The following is a 26,793-nucleotide window of genomic DNA, read 5'->3' on the forward strand; positions in this document are numbered from 1 at the left end:
GGAGGGTCTTGCACGACTTGGACTTGCAAACTGAAACCCTAACTACAAGTTCACGACGTAATTCACCACGACCGTAGCTGGAAGACGAATGAAGATTCGACGCGAAGAAAGAAAAACAGTTCATGGGCGGAGTGATCGTACACCCAAGGGAGTTTGTTCCCGACTGAGACTTTGGCCTGTTCGGAAGCAGCATTGAAGGCAGTGGCTACTGATACGACACGAGGGGTAAAGGAGTGGAGTCCGTGATGGAGATGGCCGGCGAGCAGCTATCGTCAGATCTGACAAAGTAGCGGCTATCAAGACGCGAGGAGATGGGGAGTATGCAACGGAGGCGGCCACAACAGCGGCGGTGGCGACGAATATTTTTGGTGATGGCAAGCCATCGAGCCTGCGATGGCTTCGGTGAGCTCTCATGATTTTCAGCTACAGGAAGGAAGAATTTGATCGAGCTTTGATACCATGCAGAATATGAGGAAAAAAGAACTAATTTTCATACCTTTATTGATGTGGAAAAAGGTATTTATAGACAAATTTACAAGGACTCTTAGTTCATTACAAAAACTAACTCTTAAGCTACGTATCGTAGTTGGATACAATGTTTACATATTACTTGAGCTCTATCTCGTTAAAAATTTGTCTCTGTCTCTATCAGTCGACACGTATTTATAATGTATGTGCTCGAATTAATTGGAGAAGGAATAGGAAGAAGAGAGGAAAAGAAAAGAGTTGTTAAGGAATAGTCCCACATGGATTGGTGAGTACAAATATTTTGAGTTTATTAGTTGGCATAAAAATTTTCTAAGTTAGGAAACATTTAATTTTGCTACAGTGTTCTTCTTCCCAGTGGCCCCGAACAGAGGTAGATTGAACTTTCTTTCTCCCCCTCAATGGAAGCTGTAATGGACAACAACTTAGTAACTCGGTGGAGGCTGGGGTCGTAGTCCCCTGCGACACCAACAAAGCTGTGGATGAACAGAAAACAACATCAACATCTTCCAGTGCCTGGTGGGACCATATCTTATGGGTTTAGGCTCATCTTCCAACACTCTTGAATATGTGGACCTCCCTTGGTTGTGTGAGTTTGGGCCCATCTTCCAACACTCTCCTTCAAGCTGGGGGTTAGAGAACATCATGAACTCCTAGCTTGTGAGAAATGGTGTAAAAGATCTTCTCATATAAAATGGCAGTCCTCCATATCTTCCAACGCGTCTCTTTAATGAGGCACAACCTACATAAGATAATTGAGAGTAAAATCACTCCACGTTGTATGACATTGTTCCATACTCCAGTCATAACCCATGCTGGATGTAGGGCACACTCCTATCTTTTGTAGGTAGTGGGTCTATACGCAATACTCAGATGTGTAATAAAACTCCTCTAGAAGTTTTCTAAGTGGCTAGTCATTTTGGGATAGGGCCTTCAACCCAATTTAACGTGGTATCCGAGTAGGTACTCATATGTGGGTCTTCACATAAAAACTATCTACTTGTAGAGCCACAAAAAAAAGAACCTACACCTAAACTATTCACTTGTAGAACCACAAAAGAGGGTCTACACTTAAACTGCCTACTCTTAAATTATCTACTTGTAGAGCCACTAAAGAGGGTCTACACGTGAGGGAAAATGTTAAGGAATAAGCCCACATGGATTAGTGAGTACAAAGATCTTGAGTTTATTAGTTGGTAGAAGAGGTTTCCTAAGTGGCTAGTCATTTTGGGATAGGGCATTCGACCCAATTTAACAAGAGTGTTTACACAAAGAGATCAAACGAGAAGTTATGGAACACTTTTTCTAACTTCTATATTGCATCTAAGCTAATACATATTGGCCCAAGGCTTACTCCATGCACATCATATAGTCACATTCTTGGGTCACTTTGTCAACTCCTAATCAACACAAAAACAACACAAACGATTGCTGATGCCCAAAATATGTGAGGTGTATAACTATTTTTTTGCATGCAATGTATCATCTCCACAATGATCTCATTCTTCCTTTTTACTACACCATTTGGTTGAGGTGTGTATCAGGTTGTCATCTGATGTCAAATGCCACACGAATTGAAGTATGGGTCTCTTGCAATGAACTATGTGTTCTAATCGATCTATAATCTTTTAATCACCTTTTTGCTCTACTTCTTCACATAAGTTTAAAATTCTTTAAAAATTGACATAGTAATAAGTTTTTTCTTCCAAAAATACACTCAGATCTTCCACAACAATTCATATGATTTCCACTCATAGATCAAATGGTGTGAGAAGAAAGAACAAGGGAGAAAACAATAAGAAAGAATAATGTGAGAACTAGATCCAATGAGACTTGTCATCACTGTAGTAAAACGGGTCATTATGCATATGGTTGTAGATCTAGGCTTCTAGCTTCCTTAAGGTGAGTCAAGTTTGGTTACCCAATGGAACCTTAAGCTTGAGTTTCAATGAGGCCCAACAAAATTTGGGCACCTAAGGAAAACACTTGACTTTATGCATGTAGGTGTGCCTTTGTGCTAGGACTTCTAGAATAGATTGGATTATTGATATTGGGTGTTCAGGCACGTGATTGGTGACCGAGGTGCTTTTATTGAGTCTGTGTCCATTTTGGGTAGAACAACACCAGTAGAACTATGGAGAAGACAAAATGTGTTTTATTCAGTCATTGTTATAGTCCTTCTTTTGTTTCTAAAGAGAGCCTCTTGTCACCTCCCCTCCTATTCAAGCCAAGAGAGGAACAAGTCTTGCTCTTCAAAATAATTATTGGGTTCATTTGACTTTTAGTTCACCTCCTAACCAGCTACAACCTTTCATGGGCTCAACTGGCCATTGCCGCGAAACTAGGCAATGAAAGGTCCAGTTCTATTCCAGGCCCGGGAATTTACAAAATTCGTCGTGGACTTACCCCCTTCCGGTAATAGAACTCGACCTTCTCTGCCGTTCAAGCCAAGGAGGCGTAGAAGATGTTCGGAAGGAGGAAATTCCTTTCGTTACCCATGGTGGTCGTAGCATCAGTGTGAGTTCTCTTTCCTTTCCGGATTTTCTTTCTTTGCAGTGGATAGGGGATTTTTATGACTCTGAGAAATGATTTTAGGCCAACCATGTCCGTGAGACCTGTGTGTAATATCCGTTTTGGGTATTATCAAATCTCTGAATTCTTTTGTGTAACCTATCGTTGTGCTGCTGCCTTTTCGGGTTGTTTGTTTACGGGAAGTTGTGGCATGTGTTCTCTTTTCTCAAACTTTAATTGAATTAGTTCATTTTGATCTTTCCGAAAGTGGTTCTGCTTGAGCATTTCGTTATCTACGTTTACTTAAGTTGACTTAATAAAGAATCTACACAGAGGACTTAGTGTGGTTCATATAGGTGGTTTAGCAGTTAGAAAAGAAATCTGTAACTGCTGGAACAACTTAGTTTTCTGGCCACATTAAAATTTTAACTTGGGCAAGTAAAATCATTTTCCTTTTTTGGCATTTCATGTATTTGTTTCATACAACTCCTTCTAAGTGATCTGGACCTAAAACTTTGATCTAGAGACATTCTGTTCTTCCACAGGCGGAAGGCTAGAATCATATGTGCGATCTTGAGGTCGTGAAAAAGAAGTATCCCACCAATTTTTTTTTTTTTCTTAATGGTTCTTAAAGTTCAAACCACTCAGTTCTACATCTAAAATATTTAAATCTATTGTCTAATAGGACATGAGCATCGGGACCTTTACTATGTAGCAAAAGATTGGCACGTGAATTACAAACGTGGTCTTTATGATTTTTTCTTAAGCTTCATCTGAGAATACTTAGGCTATCTGCTAGATGTGTTTGTTTATTAAAAATTCTTATATCCCCTTACTTTTTAATTCTTGTAAACTTTGTGTTTCCCTTTTATTTTTTATTTTTTAACTTTTTTGGGATGGGTGTGATGAGTTGGGATGGAAACCTACAATTCATTAACAAAAGAGAAGTTCAAGTGTATGCCAACATTAGACACAGGTGCTGGTGGTTATCCTTTACTTACACCACCTATTTAACTAGACTCTCCAATATCAACTTCCACCAGAACTTAGCAGCAGGACCTGACCTTTCTTTAGGCAAAACATTTGCTAACTTCTTGGTATCTCTGTATGTACGCTATGATTTGCGTTTCAAGGAATGAGGAACTTCCATTTGCACATTCCATGAACACTTAAAAGTCATCTTTGTTCTCCACTTGCTATCCAAAATGGTAACAAAATAAAAAACTGATGTAACTGCCATGGCGTCACCGTCAGTATTTGAAACTTGAAATATTGGTGTAGGTCAGATACAAAAGGACAGCACCCACACTCACAGGCACCCACCCACCACTTGCTATCCAAAATGGTAACAAAATAACAAACTGATGTAACTGCCATGGCTTCACCGTCAGTATTTGAAACTTGAAATATTGGTGTAGGTCAGATACAAAAAGATAGCACCCACACTCACAGGCACCCACCCTCCACTTGGTATCCAAAATGGTAACAAAACAACAAACTGATGTAACTGCCATGACCTCACCATCAGTATTTGAAACTTGAAATATTGGTGTAGGTCAGATACAAAAAGACAGCAACCACACTCACAGGCACCTACCCACCCATGTACCCTATGATTGATAACAGAACCATCGAAAGTTGCAAATACAAACTCTGCAGAGGATGGCACTAAACTCTTGGTGGCTTATTCGTATTCATAACAAGCTGACTCTGCAAGTCTAGCTTTTTAATGAAATTTCTCTTAATTGTTCCTGCAGTTAGCAAAACGCATGTGGTTATAAGTTTCTTTTTTATTTTATTTTTTATTTCAATTGTATGGTTATAAATTCCTTGGAGGAATTTTAACAGAAACAAGTACCAGGGAGAAACTCCTTTGAAACTTCAGTTATTTTCATGTTCCTGTATACCTCCCTAAGTGAAGTAAAAAATATCTTTCTAGGCCATCTGAACATGGTTATAGAAAACTTTTGAAATATCTAAAACAAAAAATGCATCTTGAAATTTTGAACAAGTAACCTTTGAAAGAGAAGAAAACCTAAATATTTTATTCCAGACTTGAGCTGCAAAATTTGGACACTGAAATTAACATACCCAATAGATTCTTCACCTTCCTATAGAAAATATATGAATTAGACAAGGACCCAGGAATGAAATTTGTCCTTAGTTAGCAATCTCTTTTGGGACATACTCCGCATCAAAATTTTATGATGGAAGCAAGGTCACTTCCAGATGGGATTCCAAAAAACAGCATGAGGACAAATAGTATACATCAAAAATTTACCTGATGAATTGACATCCCTCTATTACTAACTCTAATGAAAAGGTTATTCAACCAACCTACTCTTAACTCTTGGCCAAATTTTTTAATTCTTCTCCAAGGGTGAGGGTTCTCTTGTCAAGATTGATCCCAAACTAAACATCTAAAAAACTCCCATAATGTGGTAAGATTATTTAGTTCATCTGAATTTCACAAGTCGAACCATACACTTGTACCTCTTCATTTTTTTTAAGCTGATGAGCTTTGTTAATCAAAAGCACAAACAATTAAAGGGGCATTCCAGTTACAATAAAAGATTGCAAAGAAACACCATTTTTGGCAAGAGAGTTAGTTACAAAAGTGGCTGATTTCAGGACATGAGTCCAAGTACAAGAGAAAAAGGATGAAATATCCAAAATGTCACGAAAGGTAAACCAATGACGTCAAGGGGGCTCAGAGAAGGGGGAGGAGCACCAACTAATCACCATGTTGGCGTCGCATTCAATGATAAAGAGGCCAAATATCCCGGAAGATGATGAACCCCTGTAGGAGTGCCATCAGCCCGGCGGAGGTGGAGTCTGAAATATGCATAGTCCCGGAATAGGAGATCACGGTGGCACCATCGGGGATCCCGGATGACACCGCCAAAACTGGCAAGACCTAGATCGTCAAAAGTAATGCCATTACTAGGAGGTAGGGGATTCCATTCTTGCATTGTAGGGCTGTAGGAGGGGCCATACATTTGCAAAAGAGCCCGCCAACAATTGAAAAGAGGAAGGCCACCGAGGTTAATGTCCTTTCGCGAGTACATCCAAGTGGATATCTATCCAATGATGTGGCTGGAGATACCCTTAGCACTAGAGAATTTGAGGGAGAATCACCAGTTGTTACATTCATTCTAAAGGCCCTAGGGGATGTAGGCAAGGCAAGCTGAGAGAAGAACCTTACCATCCTCAGGATGGAGGAACCCACGAGTAAGCAGTAAGTATTGTAGAGGTCATGTAGGAAGCACACTTGGAGACCAATTAAATCGAGGAGCCGTGTCCACACTCTCCAAGCAAACGGGTAGTGAAGGAGGACATGAGAGACTCCCACCAACGACATTGCAGAAGAAGTAGGTGATGGAGGGGCCAAAGTTGCCTCTTTTTCGGAGATTGTCCACAATCAAGATTTTATTATGAAGTGCACTCCAAATGAAAATTCTAACTTTTGGAGATAAGCACTAGGCAATAGTTGTGGGGTGCAGTTCATGGGGCTCGACGAACTAGCAAGATGAAGGTAGGCAAAGGCAACTGAAAGGTGCTACTGTCAGCAAGTCTCTAGATCAGCTTATCTTCGTTGTGATTTCTGATTTTGATGTTGCTAAGATCAGCGAGTAGGGCACCTACATCATGGGCTTCTGAGTCGGTCAGTCCACCGAGATATAGAGGTGGTGGCTGAGGCCAATGAGCAGCATGAGGCCAATCCACCAACTATTCTAGAAATTAATGTGCTGAGCATTTCCAACAACAAGGCTGACAACGACCTTGAAGACGGGAGGAGGGCTTGTAGGTTGTGCCAGAGAGGCGAAAGTTTGTGGCATGCTCCCCTAGATGTTCACCAAGCGAAATTGCTCTTAACTTGGAAGCGACCATTCCCCTTCAAATGGACCGTGAAGAAGAGTTGAATTTCCATATCCATTTGAGGAGGAGGGCAATGTTCATGTCATTGACGAGTTTAATTCTCAAACCGCCTAGGCTCTTCGGCTTGCAAATATCTTTCCAGTTGACCTGGTGATATTTAAAACCACCATCAGCCACATGCCAAAGATTTTTTTTTTTTAATGCTCTCAATGCGGTGATATACTGAGGTAGGATAGGGCAGGAAAGAGAGGCAGTGGATCGGGAGGTCAGAGATGCAGGAATTCAGAAGGACAAGGCAGCCAACTTTGGAGAGGAGTCAGCCTTGACAAGTAGCTAATCGTCTATCAATCCTTTTGATCCTGGGAGTCCCAAGCCCTTTGCAAGGATGTCAGTCAAAGAGGGGGTATTCCAAATAGGTGACGGGAAGAGTGGTGATAGAGCACCCAAGGTAGCTAGCTAGAGATTGAAGTTTGTTCGGATCAATGTGGAAGCCTATTATAGAACACTTGCGCTAGTTAATTTTTTGTTCGAAAGTCAATTCAAATAGCCCAAGGAGCACCTTGATGTGCTTGATCTGATCAAAAGGTGTCATCACCAAACCATAGCATGTCGTCAACATTTTGGAGTAGAGGGACGTTGAAGTCCATCGGATCAAATAAACCATGAAAGAAAGGTGCTCGGCGATAAGGTTGAAGAGAAGGGGGGAGAGAGGTCCCTTTGATGGATGCTACAAATGCCTTTGAAATAACTCCATACAGTGGCATTGAGGAGAATCGAGTAGGAGGTCAAGGAAATGCAATTTTTGATCCAGAATTGTCAATGCTTCTCGAATCTCATATGTTTGAGAATGCTATCCAAGAGATGCCAGTTGACATAGTCAAAAGCCTTCTCAAGGCAGTTTGAGAATAACTTTAGGTTAGCCAGATCTTTTGAGGTGGTCAATGAGTTCATGCGTCGTCATTGCTGAGTCAAGAATGATACACCATTTGATAAAGGCACTTTGGCCTTGATGAATTATCGTTTGTAGGGCAGTCTTGAGGCAGTGGGCAAGGATTCTGACAATAACTTTATAGCAGCTAGAGATGAGGCTGATTGGTCTAAAGTCCCTCAGGTGCTCCACAACCATCCTCTTGGGAATGAGAGCAGTAAAAACTCTCATAGCATGGTAGGTGAGTCCCATATGGTAGAAGTTGCAAACTATGCTAGAGACGTTGTCTTTAATAGTCGGCCAACATCTCTGACAGAAGTCACCGTTGAAGCCATCCCAGAGCACGATCTGATGCCAAGCCAAGCACAGCAGCTTCAATTTCTCGGTGTGAGAAAGCTAACTCGAGAAGGGAGGCCAAGTAAGGGGAATTCTAGCGAATTTTGTGTGCTGGACAATAGGCCATATAGGGCAGTCCTCCATATATAACCCTGCAAAAAAAAACTGATAATAGCGTTAGTAATGAAGGACTTTTTTGAAGTTATCTCGCCCTGAATAAGTAAAGAGGTAATTCAGTCAGTCCTCTATCTGGTAGAGGCAATGGTATGAAAGAATTTGTTGTTGCCATCTCCTTCAGTCAGCCATTGGAATTAAGCTCTTTGCTTCCATTGGGTGCATTTCAGATTTGAAATGTATTGAAATTTGCTGGGGAGAGGAGCGGTGGGAGAATTCAATGGAGGAGAGGCTTCTTTGCTCTTCAATTTCATCCAGAGATGCGATTTGAGCCTTGAGAGAGGTTCTCTCAACCACATTGGCAGCATGGCAGGTAGTGGACCAGGATTTGAGTTTGCTTTTCAAACCCCAGAGCTTTTGAGGGAAGCACCATCCAATAGCACTAGAGGCATTAAGACCAGACCACCAGTCTGAAATTAGCTTGTTGAAGTCCTCGTCTGAGAGCCAAGAGTTCTCAAAACAAAAAGACTTAACACCTCATCATCCAACCTTGGTGTCGAGCCGAATTGGCCAATGGTCTGATCCGGTGCAGTTGAGAACTTTGCCGGCAGCACACTCATAGAGGCGCAATCAATCTCCTGTAGCAAGGAATCGATCAATCTTGGATAGTACAGGAGAGACCACCTGCTGGGCCAAGTTAAAGCTTTACCGGATGTGCCGATTTCATCAAGTTCGCAGGTACCAATAAAATCAGCGAAGTCCCTCACTGTAGAAGAGATTCAATTGGCATGGGGAGACTTTTCATTGCAGTAGCAGATGGCTTTAAAATCACCAGAAAATAGCCACAGAAGGGGCCATAGTTGGGCGATATGAGTGAGTTCCTCCCAGAAATCAGGGCGCTCTTGATATTTTGTAGGACCATAAACTCCGGTAAGACTCCGAACATGGCTTAAGGTCGATGGTATATGCTCCATGAATCACGGCGTTAACTTCACTTGAGGATGAGGATGCCACCTGAATGGCCGGTAGTGTGGACAACGGTCCAACTTAATGTGGCTTGTACTTGTACTTGTACCTCTTCATTGGCCACTGTTTTCTAAAACCCTCCTCTATAATGTCCCTAGCCTCCCCAGTTTTCTTACTAACTCTTGAATGACTCAATTTGATAAGGAAATATAACACATTTATATCTGGAAAATACTTGGTTCCCGTTATCATACCCATTTGGATTCTTTCTCAACCCAAAACCCCAAGGCAACTTTGATTGATATGCTCTCTCAACCCATGATAAGTTTCTTATAGCTAAACCACCTCTCTCTCTCTTGTGGTTTACATTGAGTCTGCCAGTCTAGTAGGGAGATTGTCTGTTTATCGTTGCTTGACCATAGAAAACTAGTTTGACTCCTTTCTGGGTCATTTTGAACTCATTGACAAAAAATTACACCGTAACATATGATCAAGAATAGTTTGCAACATGGACTTTATTTAAGTGACTCTCCCTGCAATGGATAGATATTTAGATTTCGAGCCTGCTAATCTATTCCTAATTTGTCTTGTAATTCAGCAAATTGGGTCCTACTTCGCTCCCTATCTCCCTCCTATAGGGACACCCAAATATTTCTTCAGTTCTTCTTGGCTCCTTCTAGAAATGACTGAATAAGTTATGACAGATCCTTCTGGTGCTCTGTTTTCTTTTTGTGTGGACTGTTTCAGAAGGGGACTTTAAAAGACTCTGAAAGGGAAGCTTTTGAGCTTTTCAAGTCACTCACAGTCGTGGATTAAAACATGTGCAAAACAAAATTAATTGTTTAGCAGAAACTGCTGAGTATTAAGGTTGTATGATTGGGAATATTAATGTTTGTTATTATAATTTTTTGCTGTTTATTTCTAAAAAAGCAGTAGAAAGGGATTCCATAACCTTTTTTTTGGGATGGATAGCTTGAAGCAGAGATTCATCTGAAGTACAACATGGAATATTGCTTAACATTGTTAAGATTGTCTGATAGGAGACAGAGAAGCAAAGCTTTCAGGTTTTGACCGCAGACAGTTGTTAGTAGAATATGCATCAAGCATTTGAGTCGATTAAATGTAGGGAATCTTGTTTTTATCAGCATTCACAAAATAAAGAATAAATAAATGAAACAAGTGATGAAGAAGATGCTTCTAAGATCCTTCTTTAAAGATTTTCCTATCTTTACACTGCATACTTGCTTTGAACATACTTTGGTGTCTTGCCTTAAATTCTCATGGTAGAGATCCATAGAAAAATCATCTGAGTAAATGGGTTAACTCTGGCTCCTTAATTGTGACAAACTGCTGCTCCATATGCCATTCAATCCTACGAACAATGTAGAGATTCAATGTTGCTTTTTGTAATTTACCTTTTTCTTTTGAGTTCCTTGGTAGAAATAATGAGCTCAGTTTTTTGCAAGTTGTGGCTAAAAATATACCTATTTGGCCCTGGGAGTATGGAAAGCAGATAATCTAGTGGCAAATTGAGTGCACTTATGTACTTCCATGACCATTTAATAGTGAAATACTAGAAACATCCGTGAGTATTCTGTATGCCTTTGGCTGAGTTTTCAACATAACTTGATATCTTCAGGATAGGTGTGGTTTCAGGGAAGGCAATATTTGGTCCTCCTCTGGAAGAATACTGGGCAAAAAAGCTTCAAGAAGAGAAGGCAGCGAAGGAGAAAGATGCAAGTTCCAGATAAACTCTGCAAACACAAGATACCATTCTTTTTAAATGTAGAACACAAATGCAAAAATCTATGTTAAGTCATTCACATCTTTTGTTTTTATTTTTATTTTTATTTTTATGGGTGTCATTCACAACTTCTTGTCACCACTTAATGATCTCACTCCTATTCTTAGGGTAAATACTTTGTTCATCATTCCACAAGGTTCCATTGATCACTACAAAAGTTTGAAGTTGCACTTATATCTCCATTTTCAAACTGATAGAAATAGCCAAGAGTTCTTTTCTGCAGTAAATGGAGAAATAGGCCTGGTAAAGAAATCCAAGTTGTTTCAATGAGCTATTAGAATGTTTTATAGCTACACTTTCATTAATGATTAGGAGAAATCTATTGGTTGTTAGTTCGATATATGTCCTGGAAGACATGGAGATCATCTTGTCATTTCTATCTGATCTGCTTACTCATTCATGTCTTATCTATCAGTGCAGACTTTGTTTTATATGAACCATCTCATAGATAGAAACGACAAGATGATCTCATTCATGTCTTATCTATCAGTGCAGACCTTGTTTTATATGAACAATATCACAGTAACATAACTCACGGGGTGTCATTATAAGACTCTTTTATCAGCTCACTTTTTGCATCCTCATGCAACTAGTTCTTCAAATTATCTTCTGGTAACCAATGCAGGGGCCCTTCTCTACTGACAGAGAAGATGAGGATCACCGTTGATATTTATTTTTAAGTTTTTTAAAGGTGATAAGGTCTTTATGATATCATGACAGGTTAATCCACAATCAAACCCAATTAACCCAAATTGAACTAAACCTGAACCATTGTCAAATTAGATTCTACAACATTGTTTGAATCTATAAACCTACAAAGTGACAATTTTATCTGATTAACCCAATACGAATTTACATTTTTGATAATTTTTTATGACTGTCATAGTTCATGTAATTATCGTCTGCCTCTTATCTAATCTGTTCTTTACTGAAAATTAGCATGACGTGTTTGAATTTTCTGGAGCATCCATTAACAATAGAAATGTTTCAAGCTCTCACTTGCACCACATAGCTCCTCATAACATTTTCGCATCGAGTTTTCCACGCCAAATTGTTCCAAGAGTACGAACTTAATCCAAAGACATAAAAAAAGTAAGATAGTTTTCTGATTTTGAAGCCTGCCTAGCAGAAATAAAAAATTAACTAGGAAAGAACATAAATGGAAGTCCATCGTTGAAGGAAGTTCTTTAAATGGAATTGAGAATTCTAGTTTTGATAGTTTTGAAAGGATCTAAAAAGTTAGCAAGCTTATGAGATCAGTGGATAGATAACAAATATGGATTTCTCAAATGAAATGAAGGATAAAAAATACAAACTTTCACAAATTTCTCATAAAAAACCAGAGAACCTGGATGGATACCCATGCACCAAAACAAAATGAAGCTAAAGACTAATGCCTCAACAATGCGGAAAAATTAGTGAAAGGAAAACAAAACTTTTCTCTGATTAAAATCCTAATTGACAACTAGATCAGGAAATAACCTGCAGACTAGCAAAAAGTGAAGCTACAGAACCCTACTATCAGTTAAGCGAGATTGAAGATGATGAAGCCATAGAACTAAATGCGACTCACCAACAATGGAATCCAGAATACTTAATAGAAGGCCAGATCAAGAGCCCCAGCATAAACGAGAACACACAAAAGTACAACTTCAGATTCGGAAAGGATAATCAAAATGAAGACGAGAAGGGTCTAAGAAAATTCTTATGCAAACAAAAAGTAGAAAATGATTGCCGTTAAAGAAACTTGATCACAGCAATTAGTAGGAGCAGAAAATGACATCGATTCGATCTTAAATGTCTCTTGAATTTTATACAACCAAGAAACCAAGTAAACGCTTAAAGAGGTCTTCCCAAGAGATAGGAAGGCTTCTGTGAGTACCAACAACCTCTGGCACAGGAAAGAAAGAAAGAAACACAAATATCGCTACTTTCAACAAAATACAAGCAGTCGAGCGAATCACTAGATACATTTACTACAACCCTTCACTTGTTAAGCAGCAACTGAACTAGAGAAAAAAAAATTAGAACACCTAAAATTGGGCACATTAGGTATCAACTTCAACTAACTTTCGTTTGACTAATTTTTGGTACTAAAATTGTTTTAATCCTCAAAACCATATTCGAGCAATATGGTCTAGTTCTTACAGAACTTTTCAAAACCCAAGCTTCGAACGAGTTGCTGAAATAAACTCCTGCAACCAAAGAAGTCGTTGTGAAGATCTAAACATGACGAAGAAGAATAAGATTAAAACCAAAGCCAATAATTCTTTTGAAATAGAAAACCAAAGCCAATAATTTTTTTGAAATAGAAAACCAAAGCCAATAATTTTTTTGAAATAGAAAACCAAAGCCAATAATGTTAACTTCATCCAAGAAAAATGCAGCAAAAGCATATTTTCATCTCGAAAGCAACAAATATGCAGAACATGAGGTTTAAGATAAGGGTATTTTCTACTTGAAAGCAACAATTAAACAGACAAGAAGTTTATGATAAATTCTGCTCTTAATTTCATCCATGGATTTTGGGAAACATGAACCAAAAAAAAACTGCGATAGAGAAACCAACAGGTTATCACACAAAATACAAAGAGACATTGAAATAAAAAAAAAAAAGTAAATCTAACTTCAATTTCAGGGTTTTATAAAGAAATTTGAGAGTTCAGTAATTCAAGGTCTAAGTTCAATAGATATGGGTAGAATGTCTAATTTAAATAGAGTTGAATTACACAAGAACTGTTCAAAATAAAGATAGAACAACATCCACTTTAATAAGTTGTGGTTTAAGTAATGACAAAAACAGCTTGAGGCTTCATTTCTTGAGATAGGGAATTCATCTAGACAGAAGGATCATGGGAAAAATTAAATTCAACATAAGAAAACAACATTCAGTTCCACATAAAGCACAAACATAACACATATACTAAACCTGATCTCACAATATGTTATTTTCGGCGCATCCAATCAAGTATCCTTTTTTCTAAAATCAGTAAGACCTACCTGATCTCCCTGTAAACATGATTGTCATGGTCCTTGATGGTTCCTCTTACTCTTAGAACCATAATAACTCAAAATTACAGCAACAATAGAAAAGTAGAAAGGTTAGCAGTGAATAACAAAAATGGTGCATAAACTTAAATGCCAAAAGGAAAGCTATACTCCAGGAAAAGCCAGAAAGGAGTTTCCAGATTTTGGATTTTCAGGAAAGGTATAAACTAGAAAGGCAGAAATGCATACTTAGAGAATAGCTGATTTTCAAGGCAGGGCTTTCCAGGTAAACAAGAAACGCTAGGACACTATATATAATCAACAGTGCATACAACAAGTATGTTGAAGAATTAATGTACATTTTAAATGTGTGCAAACTGTACATTTGATAAAAATAAGATAACAAAAAGTCTGGTTAAGATATTAATAACAGAATGAACATGAGATAAACATTGAGAACATTGTACCATCCTGCCAATCAATTAATATGGATATAACTATAAGAGATTTGATCAACTTTTACAAGGATCATCTGATTTTGAGCCAGACATAAACCCTTTCTGACATGGTACTAACAAGAACTGATTTTGCTCCTCTCCAGCAGCTTTGTATATGATCCCTGCTTCACATGATGGTCCAGAAGGGAGACTTTTTGAGAAATTTTAAATTGAGTACACTTTGGAGAACCAAAGGAACAGATTGTCGGACTTCAGTAAATAACACCACCGCACGCTGAAATCGCTGATTTGACCAGTCTACAGTTCCCCATCTGCCAGATCAAAGTTCCCAATATTAAAAATCTATTACCATTATTATTTGGTGCATTACCACTTGGATAGAAGTCTGCAATGAAACTTAAAACATCACTACCCACAATTGCTGGGTGCATTTCCAGTTGAAAAGAAGTCCATAACAAAACCTAATGAATCACAGAAACAATGATAGTTTAAAACAAAAGATCTACAATGAAACAAACATATTAAATTCCAGAGGACTTCATAACTTCAAATATGATATCAAAACAAACCAAAGTAAAATGAGAGAACCGATTTTCATGTATATCAGATAACTATGCTTTGTAGAAGACAAGAAAAAAAAAAAAAAAAAGACAAAGATGAGACAACTAAATAAATGTCCCTTCATAGGAAGATCTAACAAAAGGATGTATATTAATATCCAACCAAGATAAAATTATCTGTCACACAGTACCCTGATCTTAGAAGTACAAATTGCTTAGTTGATTCCTTGGTTAGAAGCAAACCTTCTACCGACAACCTTTGTGATAGTCTACTGGCCACCACCTGATCTGTCTTTTTTTCGTCAATTTGGTTAAATTTTTTCCTTTGTGGACCCTCCTCCTGGAGATCTTTTCTTAACAAAATCTTCCCATTCTTTTCTCAAAAAAATGAAAAAGGTAAAGTATCTTTCAGTAGGTTCATCATACAAGTAATAAATTCAGAAGAAACTCCTCTCCAATCAAACTTCAGAAACTATGCCAGTATACTGCTAGGCTCAAAAGAATCGTCTGTCATGCAATACAACCACTATTTTTAACCCCTACTTAACTCGCTTAACCAGAAGATCACAATAGTGGACCAGGTCAACCCATACCAACAAAAGTCAATCCGCTCATCTCAAAGTGATTATGTCCTTCTGACCAACTCTATTCAGATATAGAAAATCAGAAATCAAATGCATAGCTATTAAGCAAAAAGGATAAGATAAAGTTGCTTACAGATTTTAAACAACAGCTTCCCACAGCTTAAACTGGTACAAGAACCCGTGCACCCATCAATACATGCAAACACATTGCGAAGCAAATCGTTGCTATCACAACAGACTTTTCACTAATATATGTCAGAAGCTCCAGCGCTTTCTCTATTGCCTCCCTATGGACAAAATCCAAACTTTTCCAAAAACCGTCCGTAATTTTCCACAACATAAAATTGAGAAAGGATCGGATCGTTTCAAATGTAACTCTCCCTGTTAAATCAAGTACAAGTTTCCTATTGCTAGGAACTGCAAAAGTAGAAGAAACCTTGCTAACCCACCCAGTCTCTCTGATTTCATCCAAAGATCGTCTCCGAGGGACTAAAGTTAGACAACGTTCCAATGCCTCACTCCTACTTGGGCTTGTGTGACATGGTTTGGAACTAGATGAAGCAGGGCTTGGTTTGGAACTAGAAGAGGCAGGGCTTGAAGCAGTCAAGACTTGGTGGGAGGTCTTTACTAGAGTTTCTACAGCACCATTACAGACAGAAACTAAGACATCTGCAACTTTCTTTTCATGCTTTGGATTAGTCAAACCCGAGAACAGCTCGTCATATGTGTTGATTTCCATAGTTTTGTCAAGGTAAACAGCAACAGCTGTACTAACGAACAGCTGAATACAATCAGCAATGAGCTCCCGACACCTGCTGTCACAAAGGACGTTCACCCAAGTCGGCCCCTCCGGCGAGTCAAATCGTCGTGATATGCCTGATTGATTGCTAGAACTTGAATTTTCAGAAGTTGGATTGTCCGAGTAGAAAGCCAATACCAAATTTCTGGCAAAGCTACCAACCACTACGGAAGCAAAACCTGAACCGGCTGTGGAGAAAAACCTTTCCAGGACCTGATCAGTAAAGCTAGAACTGCCGCGGGATTCTTGAACCCCACTCGTTGCTGAAATACGATAACCCCTCAATATCCCAACAGTGAAAGCTTCAGTAACCCTAACCACAGACTCCGAAAACTCATTCGATCTCGCAATCTTAGAAATCTGCCTCAAACTATTGGGGATTTCGTCAGAATCCGATTGCAGAAACTGTTTCAAGTCTCTGGAGACAACACCAGCCGTCTCGGCAGAATCTGCAACAAGCTCGGCGACAGAAACCAAAGCTCCAACCAGGTTAAACAACCGTTGTCGCTTTCTTGCGACGGATGGGATGTGATATACCTTGTAAGCACCGTAGCCGGAGAGACCCGCTGCCGCGAGCAAAAGAAGCAACTTCTTCCGCTTCCTGGAGAAATTCAACAAGGGCTCGAAGAGTTGCAGGTCCATCGGATGAAAAGGCACCCTAGGCGACGGCGAATCGATAGCCTAGGGCTTCGTTTTTGTCATTCCACGTCGAAGCCTATGCTCCCCCGCATCGGGCCAACCGAAGGTTCTAAAGGTAGGGCTTCCTTATCCGATTTCAGAACAAACCCAGCTTCCCGCTCCTCGAGGCCTCGCGGAGGGATTAAAAAGAGAAGAAAACGGGAGAAGTCGAAGAAGACGAGGATTTGTGGAAGGAATGACGTTAAAGCGGTTGCAGGGAAAAATCTTGTGTTTTGACTGATTTAAAAGTGCACCGTGTGTTGAGAAATGCGCACCCGTGTTAATTTTAGACTCATCCGTTCTGGGCGCTCCCTACACGCGTCTGCTCCTCTCTCTGGCCATTAATTTTATCTTATTAACTGATTTTCTGTCCGTTATTTATGAATAAAAATAGAATAAAACAAAATTTTATTCATATATATAATTAGGTAATTTCATGTAGAGAAAAAATAGCCCTTATATTTCATTTATAGCAAAGGCAAGACGCTCTCCAGCTTCGTTGGTGCAGGCAAGTCGGCCGAAATGCGGAACCTGACTGTCCCGCCTTGTCTCCCAAAATCTTATTTTCTTCTATGTCACAAAAGAGCCAATATTCGGGTTTTCTCTTCGGCATCAGAAGCGTCAGCTGCACCAAATCAGTCACGCGGTGGTGTTCCTCGTTTCTATTCGCCTGTTCTACCCCCATCCAAAGTACGTGATAGTGTCATTTCTTTTTCCGTTTCTCTTCAACATTCATGCTGAAAATAATTTTTATTTTTATGATATGCTCTTGGTGATCATTTTCTTGCTTTGTAGGTGGGGCTACGTTTGCTCCAATTGTGTTTAATGCTCTATTAATTATGCTGTTCCATTTAATAGGGTAATATTGTCCGCGTACTAGGAGATGAGTTTTGGCACATGACAAAGGTCTTGCGCTTGAATGTGGATGACAGGTATTTCAATATCCGTTTTCATTGGACAACCTGGATTTGTTAGGGCTCTGTATCCCGTGTATGAGATTCGATCTGCCTTATGAAACTTATTAAGCAAGTGAAGAGTCAATCTTATAATTCTGTGAGCATTATGAACTGATGCTGCGATGTGAGTCTTTTAAAGAAGTTCTTGCGAAAATAGTTTTGCTCCATGAAATTTAACATTTCAGGGAAGAGAGGACGTACTTTAGAATATAGCACTAGCCTTTCATACTTAATGAACTTAGTCCTTACTGTGAGCTTTATTGCTTAATTTTGTTGTTCAGGCTTGTTTGAGAGAGACACCATGAATGGTGCATCAATCATTTTATCTCTAGGTTTGGTATTTTTCATGCATATACCTTATTGTAGGTTATTTTTTAGCCAATATGGAGAGTTAGGCGTTAAAATTGGCAGAATGGGAAACAGAACTTGGAAGCAGTCAACATATACATGTGTGCAAGGTGCAAGGAAAGTGATGGCAGCCTTAAGGAAACTACATGTCTTGTCGAGGGGAAGAAATAGGAAATCAATTATAAAATTGTCAAAAGCATCAAATAAAAAGAATGGTAAACATATAATAAACAAAAAAAAGGATAAGAAAACATTGACAACCTTCTATGAATCATCTAGAAAACTGTATCAAAACTTTCAGTAGAAAAATCCTTGATAGAAATTAATAATGACTGCATTATTAGTCAAGCTATCAACATTTTTCTCCAGTTGTGGTCCTTTGGAGTATCAGTTTGGGTATCTGTGGCTAAAGGTCAGTCCACCAATAGCTTAAATTAGGCCCAAAATAAACTTGAAAATGTCTAGGTTAAAGCGGTGACGGACTTCTGAATAAACAATGAATCTCAAATTTGCTCTAGTACCCAGGGAGTTGTGCTTAACTTAGTGTTTGAGTGGTTATGCTGCCATGGTTGATATGGTTTTTCTATTTTGTCTTATATATGTGGAATTCTAGTGGATTATGAGTCTGATTTGACATTTGTAAATTGAAGATATAATGTGGTTGTGGATTATGTTTTTTGTGCTTGAATTATTCTGTCTTCATGTGTGATTTTATTTTGCTTTGGCATCTCTAATATTATTATAAAAAATCAGATTTCTTTCATGATTTTATTGCATATCTGATGATTTTACATGATCATGTAAGAATAGAGCTCTTCAATGGGAGAGGAGGAGTAATAGAAGGCTGCATACAAAAGATAAATCACACTGGGCTAGATTTCATTGCTCTGGAAGATCCAAGAACATTTGTTCCAAAAAATAAATGGAATGTGTTTGCTGCATTTGGTCGGGTTCTCTCTCTCTCTCTCTCTCTCTCTCTCTCTCTCTCATGGTTACTGAACTGATTTCATTTTCATTTTCTGTGACTCATTTTTTGTTATATGTATTATTTAAAGAAATTTTCAAGTATTTTTTATTCAGGTACTCTAAAGGGGGGAAGGGCAGATTGGCTTATTGAGAAATGCACGGTACATTTTTTTCCTGCATTTGTTTCTGCATTACAGTATATGATTATTTGAGACAATGCTTTGAGTAAAGTAATAAACTTGTTTTCCTTTATGTTTTATAAATGTAGGAGCTGGGAGCTAGTAGTGTAACACCTCTACTTACTGATCGCTCTCCTATTATCACCGAAAATCGTGTAGAAAGATTGCGACGGGTTATTATAGCTGCAGCCAAACAATGTACGATACCTATGAGAAACTGGTTCTTGCAAGTTTTACAATGCAAATGCAATACCCTAATCCAATTCCTTGCTTACTAATTAAATTGTTTCCATTTAATTATTCTGTACTCCTGCAGGTCAACGGTTGGATGAAATGACCTTGAATCCTCCAATAAAGATTGCCAAGCTTTTACCTACTGTAAGTGAGCTTTCCGACCTAGATATTGTGAGGATGATAAGATATAACTTTGTTTGAAATAGATTGGATATATTGGCTCTAGTCTCTTGCTTGGAAATATCATATCTTTTGATCCATCCAACATTGAGCTTCAATTATCTTGGGGGCTTTTTGGCTATCAGTTTGGCATCTTTTATAATGTCAACACTCAACGTAGTTTTAGGTGATTGACATGTCCCAGCCTGCACATTTATTATGGAAGAGAAATTTTATCTTTACAAGAACCTGTATGAGAGTGATAAAAAAAAGAAAAAAAAAGAAAAAAAGGAAGTAATAGACAATGAAAGCAAATAATGCTCAAATAAGAGAATAGTCGTATCAAGTTGAATAAAGTGTTGCTTATATTTTTACACAGGTATCCCAGACAAAGTTATCATTGCTTGCAGCAGCGGAAGCGACTCCTCTTATTAGTACTTTGACAACCCTGGAGAAAAAGGATAGTGGGCTATTAATAATTGGTCCAGAAGGGGGTCAGAGTTCCTTTACTGTCCTTAGTTGTGAATCATTTAGTTCTGCTAAATCACCTCAACGGACTCTTGTATCTTCCTTTCTAAAATAAAATTTTGCTGTCGCTGTTGGTCTGTCTTCTCTAGTCATCTCTCTCTCTTTCTCTTTTTGCGTATCCACATGCATGGCATGTGTATAACAACTGCTGCAGTAATATTACTAATGACTTGATCTCGATGTTTCAGATTTCACGGAGAAGGAGCTGATTCTGATGATGGAAGCTGGAGCCATTCCCGTTGGTCTTGGGCCCTACCGACTAAGGGTTGAGACAGCAACAGTTGCTCTTCTGGCAACTCTTATGTTGTGGTCTGATTCTTGATCACCAGATACTTTGAAATACCCATCAGGTAAAGAGTAACTTCTGATAAACAATAGATTTATCTTTCGTAGCTCTATAAACAATCATTCAAAAGAAAAATGGAAAAAAAGAAAATTGTGGATTATTCCTGTGGCTCAATGGCCAGATGGGGGTTTTTAAGAGTGAGATCTGGGGTTCGATTCTCTCTTGGGCCTTGGTTGTAGAGTGTGTTTGTGTGCATTCAACATTTGAAAAAAAAACCTTGTACATAACAAAGACAAGTTGAAAATAAAACTGTCCAAATGGTAGGCGTCTTTCATTTTCTTTTGTTACATAATTACTGCATGAAAATGACTAAAAGCAATTGTTTATACTTTGTATCCTGCACTTTTCTTATAACAAAATTTCTCATTTCCCATACAAAATATTGAATGAAAAGAATTAACGGATCAGGATGCGGCTTTGTCTCTCACAAGCTACAAGAGATTATGGAAGTGGGTTTTACAAGTTACTTTGAAATTAAAGCACACAACGTACCTATAGAAAGCAAAATATGGCACAAACAGTTTTTTTTAATCTATTTTCAATCATCTATATTATTTCTATTATATGCTCTAGAAAACAATGCATTTTCTATTATACTTAAAAAACTCTGGGTGCCTTTCCTAGACTTGGGATGGGGTTCAGTGGTCTCAGGGAGATTTAATAGTATGTGGGCTTGCTTTCAAGCCTGCATTTGTCTGGGGGATATGGTATAAACCTTTTGTATTAAAAAAAAAAAAAAATTCACTCGGGGTGCTTCTTTGAGGTCTTGGTTTAAGGTCTAACTAGAGTAAGGGGGTGTCTCTGTGTAGTCAAAATTGGAGAAATTTCCATTTCCCAAGCTTATTATATACATGGTATCTTTTTAAGTTAGATTAAATATGGATTTTCACATGGATTTATGCCTTTCCACATTTGTTTCCTTGATAGGATCCCGGATGCCATTAAATTGTTACAAGATGGTTCATCCTTTGCTGACTTCTTTTTTACACTTCGCCAAAGGTTCCTTCCTGACTTCTGGACAACGGAAAAATTGATTTTGAAGGGTGGGTTCAACTATCGATAAAATTTTCTTTGTGAGGCATGTTTGGAAATGATAGGGTGAGTTCTAACCTAAACCCTTGATTCGTGCTGGTTCTGTAAATTTCTATAATGGCCTAAGCAGCTTTCAAATGTTGACGGGGATGTCGTCTAACTGATTTGACCAATTTTAAGTTGGATTTGGTTGGATAATGAGCAGCAGAATTGGATCAAAGGATCTGGGAAGACCTTACACTTCAAAATACTTCAGTCACCGATATATCAGGTAATTCCAGGTTTTGTTATGTTTTCTTGGCAGGATCAAATTTATCCATATATTAAGTATCTGTTTGGAACCCCTAGAAAAGAAAATAAAATGAAAATTTGACCATTATTTATTTTCTGTTTATAATAGATTTACACTTTATAATTATTTGAATCAATTATAGGTTATTGAATGGTTGCTATTAAATTAGTTATATGAATCATTTAAAAGTTATAATTTTTACTTTCTATTTATTAAGGGTTTATAATATTTTTAGTTAAAAATAAAATTATTAATTTTTTATTAATAAATTATTAAATAGCATATAATTTTTAATTAGGTTATCAATAGGTATTTAAAATTAATAGGTTACTAAGAGATAGTTCGAACTATATTTTTAAATTATAGTTGTTTACTTTCTGTTTATTTATGAGGATATTCCTATCTAGTTTGGAAAGATTGTATAATTTAATAAAATATTAATAAAATTAACATAAAAACGATTAATTATCTATGGGTTATGAAATAAGTATATAAAAGTTTTTTCTATTTATAGGTTAAGCTTATAAAAAATTTATTATTATTTAACAAATTTAATATTAACTATATATACTAATTTAATGAGTATACATAAAATAAGTATAAAATATTATTTTAATAAATAAAATAAACTAAAAATTATAAAAATTAAAAACTAATACATTTAAATAATTTAATATAATATTTATTTTATAGTATCATCTAAATTATTATAATTATGTAAATATTAAGTTATTTTTATTTCAAAAAGAGGACGGTTGCTCCTTTCTCGTTCCACCTCCTTGGTTGGTTACTTTTATAATTAATAATTTAATATAATATTAAAATTTATTAACATAACAAATAATAAAGTAGGCTATTTTATTAATAAATTAATATAGATTGTAGTTTAATCTAAATTAGTACAATAATTATGAGTTAAATTAAATTATTAATTTAATTAATAATAAAATATAGACTATTTGAACAAAATTATTTATTTTTATAATGTCTTAATATTCTATCAAATTCTTAGTTTAACAATATCTTAATTATCACTCTTTAATTAGTAATTTAATATAATATTTTAATATATTAACATAATAAATAAATATGTAGAATATTTTATTAATAAATTTAGATAGATTGTAGTTTAGTCTAAATTAGTACAATAATTATGAGTTAAAATTAAATTATTAAGTTATTAATTATAAAATATAGAATACTCAAACAAAAATGTTTACTTTTATAATGTCTAGATACTTGTATTAATAAAATGTTTAATTAATTATAAAATATAGAATACATACAAAAATATTTACTTTTATAATGTCTAGATATTTTATCAAATTCTTAGTTTAACAATATCTTAATTATCACTCTTAAATTAGTAATTTAATATAGTATTAATAGTAATGAATATAACAAATAAATAAATATGATATTTTATTACTAAGATATATTTTAGTGTAGTATAAATTAATAATATAATTACGAAGTAAAATAAAATTAACAGTTAAATTAATCATAACAAATAAAAAATAAAAAGACTTTCACACAAAAATTGATAACAAATAATGGATGGATTTTCAAGTTTAGTAAGATGTTTAGTGTTTTAATTGTAGAGTCCTAATCACCTACATTCTTTGTGTAATTTCATAAATAGTTTACACTTGATCAATAATAATTAAGGTAATATTATTCTTCATTCCTATATTCTACATGGTATCAGAGCTCTGATCGATTAATTAGAACACCTCCTCCCTCCCCTCTGATTAGACTTTCCTCTCGGAGTTCCATCTTGCAGGAGCATGATAAAGATAAAGATAATGATGAAGATAAAAATAATTAGTAATTGAATTAAAGATAAATTCAAATTGTAGAATTCTAATCATCTACCGTCTCTGTGTAATTCTATAATAGTTTATACTTAATCAATAATAATTACGATAATATTATTCTTCATTCCTATATTCTATATTTTTAAATATCTGTTATTTATAAAGGGTTTATGGATTAATCTAATATATAATAATAAAAAATCCTTGAGGATCCCATCATTCTTTCACAAAAGCATTTGGACGGCGAGAGGGGGAAGAAAGGGTTCAGTAGTGAGAGGAGGAAGAAAGAGAAGAGTTGAGACGGCAAGAGGGTTTGGCGATGACAAGATGGGGAAGAAAGAGACTAGCTGAGATGGCAAGAAGGTTTGGACAGTGAGAGGAGGTAGTACAACTAGGGGTGGCATTGAGCTGAGTCGAACTCGAACCTGCTTATGTTTGAGTTGAGTTTGATTTAAATATTTTGAGCCGAGGTTCGAGCTGAGCTTCATCTCGAACCTAAAATTGTTATCGAGCTTGAGCCCAATGAGTTCAAGCTGAGCTTCGAGTCTCAACATACATTTAAAACTTTTCAAAAAATATATATCGAATAAAATGTATATAAAATTATGCATACATTTTACATAAAATTGGGCATGACCTTACATAAAATTGGGCATAACCTCTACTTAAAATTGAACATAATATATATATATATATATATATATATATATATAATACCTGTATAAAATTTGGCATTTGGGCATAATCAATATACATAATAACTGCATAAACACTCCATAAAATTGTCTATATATTCCATAACATTCCATGAAATTGTTTATACACTCCATAAAATAGTTTAAACACTCCATACACTGCATAGCATTATAAATAAACTCCATACAATAATCAAACACAACAAAATTAAATGAAATATCATTATCAATTTATAATCACCGAAATAAAAACTATAAATCCTTTAAATAAAATCCTATTACTATTAGAGACTTACTAGAAAATTACAAGAAATATTTTAAATTTTTCTTAGGAAAGTTAAATGGACCTCTTATTGCCTTTTCTAAGGAAATAAATAAAAATTAATAATTAATCCAATATAGTAGTATACTTATCGATAAATTTTTAATCACATAAAATGTTAAACACAAAATAGCTATGAAAATTGCCTCATGTTCAAAGTATTATATTATCAACTATTAAATACTTATTCAAAATTTTTCTATACGGTTTTTTAACCCATCTTGGCAAGAAAATCTTACTTAGAAAATTATATGATTTTTTAAAAAGAATTTATAATTAGAAAAATATTTAGAAAAAAAATATGAGGCACTAATGGTCCCTATACTTCTACTAAAAATGTCTTTTTAACATTTATTGAAAAAACCACTAATAGTCTTTAGAAACGTATTTCTACTAAAATATTTTTTCAATTTTTTAAAGAGCCATGAGGAAGGGACAAAGAGTTTTTTTTCTCTTTGTTTATGATTTCGTACGTAGGGGTGGCTTTGAATAAATTATATATAAAATTATGCATATATTTTAAAAAAATATAATGATAGGGGAGGTTCAGGATTGAATTTCAATAATGGATTAAAATGTACCAATATTAATCTTTTTTACTCCAATTGTTGTCTAGTTTGTTTTGTAATTTTTGAATTTGGCCATAAATTTACTATGACCTCCTTAGTGCCCCTAGAGGGAATGTCAAGCAATGGGCGTAGAGAGCATGGAACAAATGAGTGAAAATGAATGAACTAAGATTTGAGTCGGAATTCATTTCCACTCAGTTTACGAGATAGTAAAAGTGTATCCAAAATATAAATTTATTATGGCCTCTTTATTGCCCCTGGAGGGTCAAGCAATGGGCGTAGAGAGCATGAACAAATGAGTGAACGAATGAACTAAGGGGGGGTTAGTCAACAAAATGAAAATTTAATCTTCATCTTCATCTTCATCTTATGTATCTACATGATATTCATCTTCGAAATGGGTGTTAGTCAAGACAACTTCATCTTCGAAATCTTTGAAATAGGGTGTTAGTCAAGACAACTTCATCTTCATCTTCATCTTATAGAAATTTAAAATTATTGATTTTAATAATTATAAAAATGAACTAATTAAACCAAAGTGTCTGAGTTAACAATATTTTAATTACCACTATTAAATCACTAATACAATAGAGTGAATAAAAAAATTCTGATTAATGAATAAAAAATATTATATTAATAACATAAGATAGATTTGTATTGTATTAATTAATAATATATTTTGACATAATTAATGATGATATATTAATCAAATGCATACTTTAATTATATTTTATTTACCAGAGACTTAAATATGAAGTTTAATATAGTAATAAAATAAAATAAAATAATAAATAAATACATATACAACTTTTAAAATAACCTAAAAAAAATTATTCAAATAATGAGTTTGTGCCTTTAATATTACAATCAACGAGTTACAAGTTTAGTACATATAAATTACGCATGTTCAAAAGTAATAAGAGTAAACTATCATTTATCGTTCCACATGGATGTCGATATGACATCTCGAAATTGTGCGGCTCTTGTGGATTCTAATGCACTCTGCCTCCGAATGCTTGTTACTTGGCTACCTACATCCTCAAGATCATCGCAATCGTCACTGTCTGTATCATCCATTGCACCTAATTGGACCGCATCACCTCCTCCACCGAGCTCGCCAAATCATCATCTTCATCTTCAAATATATCATCATAATCTTCTGCACGTATATAATTGTGCAATATGCAACAAGCATGTACAATTTTCACCTGGATCTTAAAAGAAAATGGAGGAGTGCCTTTTAATATTTGAAATCGAGC

At 36.1% G+C, this 26,793-nt stretch overlaps 2 protein-coding genes and 1 long non-coding RNA gene across 5 annotated transcripts; 2 read left to right on the forward strand and 1 right to left on the reverse strand.

The window, feature by feature from the left end:
• Positions 1–2,853: 2,853 nt before the first annotated feature.
• LOC137952383 (uncharacterized) lies at positions 2,854–11,198 on the forward strand. The gene is made up of 2 exons (XR_011112232.1): positions 2,854–3,003; positions 10,860–11,198. It is a non-coding gene; the product is annotated as an uncharacterized lncRNA (long non-coding RNA).
• A 3,032-nt stretch (positions 11,199–14,230) lies between these two features.
• Positions 14,231–17,287, reverse strand: LOC137951908 (protein PHLOEM PROTEIN 2-LIKE A10-like). Its single transcript, XM_068798889.1, has 2 exons — positions 15,748–17,287; positions 14,231–14,781 (listed from the first exon to the last, which is right to left on the reverse strand). The coding sequence occupies exon 1, from the start codon at positions 17,053–17,055 to the stop codon at positions 15,775–15,777; it is 1,281 nt and encodes a 426-aa protein (XP_068654990.1). The 5' UTR covers positions 17,056–17,287; the 3' UTR covers positions 14,231–14,781; positions 15,748–15,774.
• A 317-nt stretch (positions 17,288–17,604) lies between these two features.
• LOC137951947 (uncharacterized) lies at positions 17,605–22,136 on the forward strand. Of its 3 annotated transcripts, XR_011112176.1 has the most exons (10): positions 17,605–17,781; positions 17,950–18,023; positions 19,201–19,340; positions 19,476–19,522; positions 19,630–19,738; positions 19,857–19,918; positions 20,313–20,427; positions 20,650–20,811; positions 21,735–21,850; positions 21,970–22,136. XR_011112176.1 is itself a non-coding variant. In XM_068798949.1 (9 exons), exons 1-8 carry the CDS (start codon positions 17,614–17,616, stop codon positions 20,781–20,783), a joined length of 849 nt encoding a protein of 282 aa, XP_068655050.1. In that variant the 5' UTR covers positions 17,605–17,613; the 3' UTR covers positions 20,784–20,811; positions 21,735–22,136. The 3 variants fall into 3 exon arrangements, 2 of the variants coding, with proteins under 2 accessions (XP_068655050.1, XP_068655051.1); XM_068798949.1 differs by having other exon boundaries at positions 21,735–22,136; XM_068798950.1 differs by having other exon boundaries at positions 17,698–17,781; positions 19,206–19,340; positions 21,735–22,136.
• Positions 22,137–26,793: the final 4,657 nt, after the last annotated feature.

Source organism: Aristolochia californica, unplaced genomic scaffold (assembly GCF_029961685.1).
Source record: "Aristolochia californica isolate CCGP_79_NKW_82.1479 unplaced genomic scaffold, dmAriCali1.0.hap1 SCAF_15, whole genome shotgun sequence".
In the NCBI taxonomy this organism is placed as follows: Eukaryota; Viridiplantae; Streptophyta; class Magnoliopsida; order Piperales; family Aristolochiaceae; genus Aristolochia; species Aristolochia californica.

Coding starts and splice junctions, on each gene's coding strand:
- LOC137951947 (XM_068798949.1), top strand. CDS start 17,614: ATGCGGAACCTGACTGTCCCGCCTTGTCTCCCAAAATCTTATTTTCTT. Junction 17,782..17,949: donor CTGTTCTACCCCCATCCAAA/GTACGTGATAGT, acceptor TCCATTTAATAG/GGTAATATTGTCCGCGTACT. Junction 19,739..19,856: donor TATAGCTGCAGCCAAACAAT/GTACGATACCTA, acceptor GTACTCCTGCAG/GTCAACGGTTGGATGAAATG.
- LOC137951908 (XM_068798889.1), bottom strand. CDS start 17,055: ATGGACCTGCAACTCTTCGAGCCCTTGTTGAATTTCTCCAGGAAGCGG.